The sequence below is a fragment of the Pelophylax lessonae genome, assembly GCF_965119305.1.
Source record: "Pelophylax lessonae genome assembly, chromosome: 10".
Taxonomy (NCBI): Eukaryota; Metazoa; Chordata; class Amphibia; order Anura; family Ranidae; genus Pelophylax; species Pelophylax lessonae.
The window spans coordinates 203,812,840-203,824,506 of NC_138777.1; the positions used below are offsets into that span (position 1 = coordinate 203,812,840).

Below are 11,667 nucleotides of genomic sequence, written 5' to 3' on the forward strand. Positions count from 1 at the left end.
TTATAGGGTCTAGTTGGTCACCTGTTATCATACCGGTTTCTTCTTTTGTCGGTTCCGCTTCTCACGGCCATGGCCGCGATCGTGTCCGCCGCTTCCGGGTTGTCCGGCGCCTCTGCGCATGCGCAGTGTGCTCCGGATAGGTCTTTTCGTCGCGCATGCGCAGACGCGATGTCTGACGTCGCGTGCGCATGCGCAGTACCTCGGGATCACCTCGGGGCGGCATATTTAAACAGGGTTATTGACCAGAGCTGGTGGGAAGGTCGGCAGATCGATAGCCTCCCCCAGTCTCTGGTATACTTTAGTGAGGTAAGATTCTTCCTTTTCTGGGGTCTGTTTGTATGACACTGGGACTGATAGTCTTCTGTCCTCCCTCCAGCTAGCTTCAGTACAAAGTCTGCTTATACTATGGATACCTCATCGCCGCCCCCTAGTGGCCAGCCAGCTCTTTCAAGGTATGTGCTGGATCCTGTAGCTAGATTGATCTGAGTGTCTTTTTAGTGTCTCTTATGCTCTGCTATATGTGTCTGTCTCCAGCTCTTTTAGGCCTGATCAACAGCCACGTGCACGCAGCGAAGACAGACATACAAAATCGCAGCACCGGCACTCCTCATCCAAATCTAAACGCAGCTCCCCCCATAGTAGGGGACGCGATGGCCACTCTTCCACACATTATGGCCAAGTGGAACGCCAGCAGGGGAAAAAATGCTGGGGATGTCGCACTGTGATACCGGAAGGTTCCTCCCTATGTAAAACCTGTTATGCCCAAGCTACGGGCGAAAGAGAAAAATCAGACCAACATATTGAGGAGGTGGTGCGTAGGGTTCTCAAGGACTCTCTCGCTGATTTTCACAAGACGAATGCTCCTGCAGGGCCGTCCCACTCCCCTGATAGAGATCTTTTGCTTCAGGATCCGTTTGAGTCTTCCCAGCCCAGCCATCCTTCTATTCTCCCGTCAGATTCCGAATCCGATTCAGATGACTCCGGTTCTGGACTTGAGTTCAGCCTCGTTTCCCCGTTAGTGAAGGCGGTTAGAGAGGCCCTTGACTGGGAAGATCCTGCTGTTTCTTCGCCTAAGCAGAAGAAATATTTCAAGCAGCTGTGTAAGGAGAGGTTAAACTTTCCATTTTTAGGAGAGCTGGGAGACATAATCTCTGAGGAGTGGAACAAGGTGGAGAGGAAAAATTCCATGACCACAAAAATGACAAAGATGTATCCTTTTAAACAGGAAGAGGTGAAGTATCTGGAGTCTTCCCCCAGTGTGGATGCCGCAGTGATGTGTCTTGCGAAGCATGTCACCCTTCCAATGGAAGATACAGCATCTTTTAGGGATCCTTTGGATAGAAGGATTGATGCTGGCCTTAAACGGGCATATCTTTCAGCCGGTATGGCCTGTAAGCCAGCTTTGGCCTCGGCTACAATTTCCAAAGCAATGGAAGTTTGGATCAACGCCCTTGAAGATACTCTTGGAGGAGTTTCGGAAGAAGCTCTTCGGAGCTCCCCGATTCAGGAGCTGAAGATGGCTGCGGGCTTCTTGGGGGAGGCGTCTCTGGACACCATTCGCCTCTTGGCCCGAGTTATGCTGTCCTCTGTTACGGCAAAACGTGCCCTTTGGCTTCGTCCTTGGGTAGCCGATGCTGCCTCCAAACAGGCTTGGTGCCGAATTCCCTTTGAGGGTTCTTCCCTCTTTGGGAATAAGTTGGATGCAGCCATAACTCGGGCCACGGGTGGAAAATCTGGGTTCCTCCCTCAGGATAAACGCCCAGGCGCTCAGAAGCGTTCCTTTCCAAGAAGACAGAATACTAATCGTTCGAGGGAAGCGCGCAGCTACAGACCAGGAAAATCTTATGGTAGAAGCTGGAAGTCAAGACAAACCTCCTTTCAGAAAAATTCCAAAGGCTCTTCATCCGGTGACCGGGAGGCCACTAAATCCTTTTGAGGTTGGGCCCGTCCAGTCTGTTCCGGTAGGGGCCAGGTTGCTCCAATTTCGGGACGTCTGGGCGGCCTCGATCCAGGATCCTTGGGTTTTAAATATTGTGTCCCAAGGGCACTCTTGGGCGTTCGACAACGTCCCCAAACCCAGGTTCGTTGCAACTTCCCTCCCTCCTGCAGCAGAAAAGAAGAAGGTTCTTCTCAGTTATGTGGATACCCTACTGGATCAGCGAGCTGTCGTACCAGTTCCCGAAGCGGAAAGAGGTCAGGGAGTTTATTCACCTCTCTTCCTCGTCCAGAAAAAGAATGGCACATGGCGCCCGGTAATAGATCTTACATATCTCAACAGATCTATCCATCGGGAGAGATTCAAAATGGAATCTCTGGTCACAATACAACACTCGGTCCTTCCAGGGGATTGGTTGGCATCAATAGACCTAAAGGATGCGTATTTCCACGTTCCTGTGGCAAGAGAATACCATCAGTTCCTCAGGTTTGCTGTCAATCATGTCCACATGCAATTTACATGTCTTCCCTTCGGGCTCTCGACTTCGCCTCGCACCTTCTCCAAGACGCTATTGGCAATTGTGGCCCTCATCAGAACCAGAGGTATCAGATTACATCACTACCTGGACGATCTTCTTCTTCTGTCCCAGGACAGGTCCCAGCTACTGATACATCTGGAGCAGGTGATCCTTACTCTTCGAGAGTTCGGTTGGATTCTCAATTTGGAGAAGAGCCATCTGGTACCCACGCAGTCCCTGGTATTTCTCGGAACACTGTTCAACACGTTGAATTGCACCATATCTCTACCAGAGGAGAAAATCCCAGTAGTCCAGAGCAGGGTGGCTTTCGCTCTTGCTGCCTCCCATCTCACTGCCCGTCAGTGTCTAAAGGTGGTAGGGACTCTAGTAGCTACCTCGCCCATGGTGAAGTGGGCTCTGTGGAAGTTGAGACCCTTCCAGAAAGGGTTTCTACATCAATGGACGACAGAGAACTTATCACAAGTCATTTACCTAACACCATTCATGAAGGGGTGCCTGCCATGGTGGTTACGCCGTGCGAATCTAACCAACTGCCACTCAATTGCTCCAATTTCCTGGGTGACGATAACCTCCGATGCCAGCAGTACCGGTTGGGGAGCCCATTGCCTGGCGGAAGTGGCACAAGGCAGGTGGAATTTCTCCGGTCACGGAGTGGTATCCAACATCCTAGAGTTACGAGCCGCCTTCAAAGCCCTTCAGGCTTTTCTCCATCTGACTCAGGGAGCCTCAGTGTTACTCAGGATGGACAACACCACGGCAGTGGCATACGTCAAGAGGCAAGGTGGAACTCGCAGCATGTCTCTACTCCACGAAACAGAACCAATTATGTCCTGGGCCCAGCAACATCTGGCCAATCTCTCGGCGGTCTTTGTACCGGGAGTGTTGAATACGGAAGCAGACTTCCTGTCCAGATTTCAGTTGGACAACAACGAATGGTCCCTTCATCGGGAGGTGTTCAACTGGGTTGTGTCTCTGGGAATCTCACCGGAGGTGGATCTCTTTGCGAGTCCACGCAACAAGAAACTCCAGAAGTATTATACGAGGTTCAGGGATCCCCGAGCCTTCGGAGTGGATGCCCTCACGGACAGATGGAACTTCCAGTCTGCCTATGCCTTTCCTCCGGTGCCAATAGTACTCCAATTCTTGCGGAGACTGAAGATGGAGGAGGTGGAGGTCATAGCAATAATTCCCTTCTGGCCCAACAGGCCTTGGTTTCCTCTGCTGTCCCTTCTCAGCTTCAGGGATCCGATCCCTCTTCCTCTCAGGCCAGACCTTCTATCGCAGGGTCCTACTCTTCATCCATGCCCTGCGCGGCTACACCTCAAGGCCTGGTTCTTGAGAGGGGGAGGTTGGAGGCTCTCGGATGTCCAGAAGAGGTGATTCCCACTCTTATGAGTTCTAGAAGAGCCAGTACCAACAGAGTTTATGAGAGGATCTGGGCAAGGTTTATAAGTCATCAAGCTCGGAGCCTGGGTTCAGCAGGCACCCCTACTATTCAGCAAATCTTAAGTTTCCTACAGTCCGGGTTGGATCTATCCCTCTCGGTTAGTTCTCTCCGGGTACAAGTTTCTGCCATCTCTGCTTTCACCGGGATTCAGTGGGCAAGACATCAACTGATCCAACAGTTTTTTAAGGGTGCAGTCAGGCTAAGGCCGCAGAGAAAGCCAAGATTCCCGAAATGGGATCTTCCGTTGGTTTTGGACTTCTTTACTTCAAAAGATGTTGCTTCCATGTCCATCAAGGAGCTTACACTGAAGACGGTATTTCTGGTGGCTATCACCTCTGCTAAGAGGGTTTCAGAGATACACAATCTGGGCTGCAAAGAGCCTTTTCTGACCTTCTTTCAAGATAGAGTGGTCCTAATCCCTATGCTGGGGTCAAACCCTAAAGTAACATCTGTCTTCCATGAGAATTCTGAGATAGTTCTTCCCACCTTCAGAACAGATGAGCAGTCCTTAGTCCATCCTCTGGACGTGGGCGACACTCTGAGTCGATACTTAGAAGCCACATCCTCCTTCCGTCAATCAGATTTCCTGTTCGTTCTTCTCCATGGAAATAAGAAAGGAAGGCGTGCTTCTTCAAGAGCAGTGGCTGCATGGATTGTTCAGGCTGTACAATGGGCATATAGAGCAAAAGGCTTGGCTCCTCCAGAGGCGATTACAGCTCATTCTACCAGAAGCATCGCTACGTCCTGGGCTGTTTCTAAACATGTCGCGCCTGACGTAATCTGCAAAGCAGCCGCCTGGTCGTCTGTGAATACCTTTCTTACACATTACTGTGTAGAACCTGCTGCTTTATCTTCAGTTAACTTTGGCGTTCAAGTTTTGTCAATTGACAGTGCCAATTAAAGTTTTTTCTTTGTTCAGCATCTTCCCACCCGGGAGTGTATAGCGAGTTATTTCCCGAACGTATGCTGCCATGGAGTCTGTCAGGAAGGCGGAAAATTGATATCAAATGCAAAGATTTATGGGAGTGGGGTCCTATGAGGTAGGAGAGGAGGCGGAGCCTACCCGAACGTATGCTGCCATGGAGTCCATCAGGAAAGGAAAATTACGGTAAGTATTTGATATCAATTTTCCGCCTTTGCGATTTTTTTTTACCAAACATATGTAGCAGAAAACAAATTGGCCTAAAATGTTAAAAAATTTAGATTTTTCCATTTTTTTTGGGGGGGGGGGGATTTCATAAAAAAAAATGTGAAAAATATTGTTATTTTTGCAAAATTGACGCTCTTTTTTTGTTTATAGCTCAAAAAGTAAAAATCGCACAGGTGATCAAATACCACCAAAAGAAAGCTCTGTTTGTGGGAAAAAAAGGACGTCAAATTCGTTTAGGCACAGCGTCGCACGACCACGCAATTGTCCGTTAAATTCATGCAGTGCCGAATCGCAAAATAGGCCCTGGTCAGGAAGGGGGTAAAATCTTCCGGGGCTTAAGTGGTTAATGAATTTACAATAAAGATACTAATTTTTACACACTGGAAGTGCCACCATCTCTCTTCTTTTGCACTGTGGACTTGGTTGGAAACCAGGTGGGCACCGCAGCTTCATACAGCAGCTGAAGATCTAACGGGTTATCCTATGAGCAGTATGCTCTCTGTTTGCTCCCAGGCAGGTAGTGCCATGATTGGGATTCAAACCGATCACCCTAGCGTTGCTAGACGGAAGTGCTAACCACTTAGCCACTGTGCTGCCCAAGAAATAGAAAAAAAATGCATGAAAATGGAAACGCATGGGCGCAAGTCACCCTTATCATGGACCCATTTTTGTGTTAAAAATGGATGCTTGTTATTTAAGTATTTGTACAGAAAGACAAAAAAAAAAAAAAACAGCAAAATAAAACAAAAATATTAAAGTGATAGTAATCAATTAACAATAGAAAAGGGAAAGATACACAAATATAAAGGGGTTATAAAGTGGTGACATTCTCTGGTGGAGAATCAACCACTGTCTTATAAAGCACATGGGCTCAGAAGATTTCTCTGCAGAGAATGTTTAGTGAATGACAATCTCACTCCTTCATAAATATGTCCTTAAATGGAAAAAAATGAACATTTCTAAAAATGAAAAAAAATTTAAATAAAGATTTTTTTTTTTGTGAAGGAAAATTTTGCCCAAGCAGCTCCATGTCTATAGAAGAATTGTAGTCAGTATGCAGCTACAAAACACCGGACAATATGAGCCAAAAGATCTGGAGCTGCTACAATGTTTCTGGTGTGGCGCTCCTCACATGCAGGTAAAGGCGATGTGGGGACGGCACTATGGAACCCACCGGGACGGTACAGAGAGAAAACTGGACAGTGGAAAATGTACACAAAGGTTTTCTCTAATGGGTAATCCCATACATGGCTATGATTAGTTCTGTACCCGTAGGTCCTCTTTAGATTTAATCAACGCACATATTGGGGGTCTCCCATTCATGAGTAATACGGTGGGGGAAATAATTATTTGATCCCCTGCAGATCTTGTAAGTTTGCCTTACAAAGGATCGAAGGGTCTATCATTTTTATCATAGGTGTATTTTAAGTGATAGAAACAGAATATCAACCAAAATCCAGAAAAAAACACATAAAACCAATGCTATAAATTAAGTTGCAGTTCAGTGAGTAAAATAAGTATTTTATCCCCAAGCAAAATATGACTTACTACTTGGAGAAACCCTTGTTGGCAAGCACAGAGGTAAGCCGTTTCCGTTAGTTAGTGATCAGGCTTGCACACATCTCAGGAGGGATTTTGGTCCACTCTTCTCTACAGATCTTCTCTAAATCCTTAAGGTTTCTTGGCTGTCGCTTGGCAACTGGAAGTTTCAGCTCCCTCCAAAAACTTTCTAGCCGATTAAGGTCTGGAAACTGGCTAGGCCAGTAATGTGCTTCTTTTTGAGCCACTCCTTAGTTGCCTTAGCGGTATGTTTTGGGCCATTGTTATGCTGGAAGACCGATCCAAGACCCATCTTCAGCATTCTGTCTGAGGGAAGAAAGTTCTCATCCAAGATTTTACAATACATGGCCCTGTCCACTGTAGGGATGGTGTTTTAAAGGTCATAGTCAGCATTTTTCTTCCTCCAAACACGGCAAGTTGAGTTAATGCCAAAGAGCTCAATTTTGGTCTCATCTGACCACAGCACTTTCTCCCAATCCTTCTCTGAATCATTTAGACGTTCATTGGCATGACTGTAAATGTGCCTTCTTCAGGAGGGGGACTCGCCATGTTTGGAGGTAGAAAAATGCTGGCTTTGACCCTAAGAACACCATCCGTACAGTCAACCACGGAGGTGGCAACATTATGCTTTGGGGCTGTTTCTCTGCTAAAGGTACAGATCTAATTTGCTGCATTGAGGTGCCAATGGACAGGGCCATGTATTGAAAAATCTTGGATGAGAGCCTTCTTCCCTCAGCCAGAACACTGAAGATAGATCGTGGATGGGTCTTCCAGCATGACAATGACCCAAAACATACCACCAAGGCAACAAAGGAGTGTCTCAAGCACATAAGGGTCTTGGAGTGGCCTAGCCAGTCTCCATACCTTAATCCTATAGAAAATGTATAGAGGGAGCTGAAACTTCAAGTTGCCAAGTGACAGCCAAGAAACCTTAAGGATTTAGAGAAGATCTGTAAAAAAGAGTGGACCAAAATCCCTCCTGAGAAGTGTGCAAACCTGGTCACCAACTAAAAGAAATGTCTTACCTCTGTGCTTTCCAACAAGAGTTTCTCCACCAAGTAGTAAGTGATGTTTTGCTTCTGGATCAAATATCGTATTTATCGGCGTATAACACGCACCTAAATTTTAGGGCAGAAATTTCAGGAAAAAAGCTGAAATTTAAAATAAACAGCTTTGAACTCAGAACATTTTTTTTTTAAATTAAATGTAGTCTTACCAGTGCCCACGAATGCAGCCTCATCAGCGCAGTGTCCTTAAACGCAGCCTCGCTAGTGCAGTGCCCATACATGCAGCCTCGCCAGTGCAGTACCCATACATGCAGCCTCGCCAGTGCCCATACATGCAGCCTCGCCAGCGCCAGTGCCCATACATACAGCCTCGCCAGTGCCCATACATGCAGCCTCCCCAGTGCAGTACCCATACATGCAGCCTCGCCAGTGCCCATACATGCAGCCTCGCCAGCGACAGTGCCCATAATTGCAGCCTTGCCAGCACCAGTGCCCATAATTGCAGCCTCGCCAGCGCAGTGCCCATACATGCAGCCTCGCCAGCGACAGTGCCCATAATTGCAGCCTCGCCAGCACCAGTGCCCATAATTGCAGCTTCGCCAGCGCAGTGCCCATACATGCAGCCTCGCCAGCGCAGTGCCTATACATGCAGCCTCGCCAGCGCCAGTGCCCATAATTGCAGCCTTGCCAGCGCCAGTGCCCATACATGCAGCCTCGCCAGTGCCCATACATGTAGCCTCGCCAGCGCCCATAATTTCAGCCTCGCCAGCGCCAGTGCCACAATACAAATCACTTGTCCAGAGAGCAGCGCCAAGAGGTAGAAGGGGGCGGGCGGCTCTGAGGAGAAGGAAGGACGCGCTGTCATCGGAAGTCCCGACGCCTATGATTGACGTCGGCATAGGAGGCGGGACTTCCGATGACAGCGCGTCCTCCCTTCTCCTCAGCGCCGCCCGCCCCCTTCTACCTCTCGGTGCTGCTAGTGCTTTCTGGACTTTTTTTTTTCTTACATCGGCGTATAACACGCAGTGCTACTCTTTCCTCCATTTTTAGGAGGAAAAAGTGCGTGTTATACGCTGATAAATACGGTACTTATTTCATTTACTGAACTGCAAATCGATTTATAACATTTGTATCATGAGTTTTTCTGGATTTTTAGTTTTAGTTGATATTCTGTCTCTATCATTTAAATTATAAAAATGATAGACCCTTCATTTCTTTGTAAGTGGGCAAACTTACAAAATCTGCAAAGATCAAACAATTCTTTTCCCTACTGTATAAATCTTCCTGTGGGGAAATTAAGGGCACCAACCCTTGAATTATTTTGTGGGTCTCAGTATTCATAAGTAATATAAGTCTTCCTGTTGGAGAAATAACTGGCCTCAGCCAGTGAATTATACATCAGCTCATCCCATAGAGCAGGGGTGTCAAAACCAATTTAATCGTGGGCCGCATCAGCAATATAATTGCCCTCAAAAGGGCCGGTTGTATATGTAAGACGATGTCCAGAGCATCCCCTACCCGTACATAAGATGTTAAGAGCCTCACCACCATCAAAAGTTGAGTCCCTCACCCTTCCCTACAGTAGTGAACCCCCCTCATCTTGTGCAGCTGCTGGGAAGAAGCTGTAGGCATTGCTGGAAAGCAAAAAGTACAGGGGCTTGAGCTCTCCTGCAGCTGCAGGAGAGGTGTGAGGGCCACATGAAATGGCCTGGAGGGCCGGATTCGGCCCGCGGGCCTTGTGTTTGACACATGTGCCATAGAGTGCTTTTTCGCAGTGTCAAATGGATGAGGAGTGGAGTCTTTCCATAGATGGAACAGTTTATAACATTTCGGTGGTTTGTCTGTAAATATTAATATAAAATCTCGTTGGGTCGCTCAGCGTCTAGACAGATGGGGGTTAGTCAGAGATCATGCGGTGATACTTACCATGTACGTGACCCGGTTATCATAGAGCAGCTCTCCATGTAAAGTCCTTATAAACTGACAGTCATTGATAATCATGGCGGCTCCGCCTAGGACCAGAACACCTACAACACACAACCCAACCCCCGATCAGAAGATAATCACCATTATGGTCAATAATGTTCTTCATTAATTCATTACTGTATCCTATGGATTATTACTAACAAAAACATCTTCATTTATTGAATAGACATTTATTTATAAGGACTGGAAACCTTGTGGACTTGTGTAGCTGGAGGAGTATCCAGTTTAAAGTGAACCTGTCATACAAATCAACACTGCCCAGTGACATCAGTGCTACAAAGCAGGGTCTATGTGTATCTTCAGGTATGTCCCACCTCTTCCAAACTCAACATGACTCTGCAACCAGAGCATCCAACGTCTCCCACTGCTGCAACAAATACTTTCCACCATCCAACCTGCCAATAAAGAGGTGCCATGTTGGCTAGCAGAACGATAGGTAGCGCTAATGCTCAGTTTGTAAGAGTGACAAAACCAAAGGTACACATAGCACTGCATATCAGAGTGCTATCAAATCCTATGACAGGTTTGGTCCCTCATAAACGGTATGGATAGGAAGATGAATGGATTGATAGATGGTGGATGGATTATACATGAATGGGTGAATGGATGGTGGATTGATGGGAAAAGAGATGGGTGGGTAGATAAACTGTTGATACATACAATAGATAGATGGATTAATATATAGTTGGATGCATGACTGCATGGAGAAAGATGATAAATATGGAGAATGATGATAAATGGATGGGTGGATGATAAATGGATGGATGATAAATGAATGGATGGATGGATGGATGGATGGATAATATATGGACAGATGAATGGGTAGATATATAGATTGTTGATACATGGATAGGTGGATGGAGAATGATGATAAATGGATGGGTGGATGATAAATGGATGGATGGTACAGGTATGGATGATAAATGAATGGATGGATGGATGGATGGATAATAGATGGACAAATGGATGGGTAGATATATAGATTGTTAATACATGGATAGGTGGATGGGGGTGTGGATGCATTGTTCAAAAATGAATAGATGGAAGGATGATAAACCGATTGGGGTTGCATGTATTGATGAATGAACTGGTGACTGAAATGAATGAACGGATGGATGGATGAAAGATGGGCAGATGGATATGTGGGTCACTGGATTGTTGTTAAATGGATTGATGGATAAATAAATGAACTGATAGATGGATAGCTGGGTGGATGGAGAAAGATGGATGGATGTTGAATATGGATGGAGTAAGAAAGGGAGGAAGCAATGGATGGGGGAACAGATGTATGATGAATCTGGATGATAAACAGGGCTTTTTTTCAGGGGGAACAAAGTTCCGGCACCTCAAGCACTGAATGTATGTAATGGCAAGGGGTGCTGGAGGGTTTATGACGCTGGCTGCTAAGGGATCTATTGTAACTGTTAGGGATCTATTTTTGCATGGGGGTATATTATTGCTAGGATGTGTCTTATGTTGCTGAGGGGTCAAATGTTGCTGGGAGGGATCTTTTGTTCAGGAAGGGGTCTATTGGTGCTTGCTGTTTGAAGATCTGTTGTTTCTGCTGGGAGTACTGTACTGTTGTTGCTGGGGTGGATATATTGTTGCTGATGTGGTATTTTGTAACGGGGGGGTCATTGTTGCTAGGGGGGTATAATGTTGTTGCTGGGTGGATCTGTTATTGCTGGGGGGTTCTAGTGTGCCTGGGATGGGGGTCTATTGTTACTGGGGTGGGGTCTATTGTTGCTGGCTGCAAGGGATCTATTTTACTGCTTTTTTTGTTATTGTTAACAAATTGCTTAACACCACAAAAAAATACTTGGTACCATATTCTCTAAAAGGGGTGGTACTGGGAGGTGGATAGTGGGTGGTACCAAGGGAGGGACAGTACAAGTATAAGCCTGATGATATATATTATATAGTTGGAGGATGGATGGATGACAACTGGATTGATTGATGGATGAATGAAAAGTGAATGGAGATAGATAGATAGATAGATAGATAGATAGATAGATAGATAGATAGATAGATAGATAGATAGAT

General features: G+C 46.4%; 1 protein-coding gene across 1 annotated transcript in view; it reads right to left on the reverse strand.

Annotated features, from left to right (window-relative positions):
* The window catches only part of IL34 (interleukin 34), a gene marked incomplete at its 5' end in the record, with an annotated part of 30,197 nt that extends 18,744 nt beyond the window's left edge, over positions 1–11,453 (reverse strand). Inside the window, 2 exons of the mRNA XM_082271042.1 lie at positions 9,565–9,665; positions 11,444–11,453. Of these exons, the coding sequence (XP_082127168.1) occupies positions 9,565–9,665; positions 11,444–11,453 (111 nt within the window). The remainder of the gene's footprint in view (positions 1–9,564; positions 9,666–11,443) is intronic.
* Between the last annotated feature and the right edge of the window lie 214 nt (positions 11,454–11,667).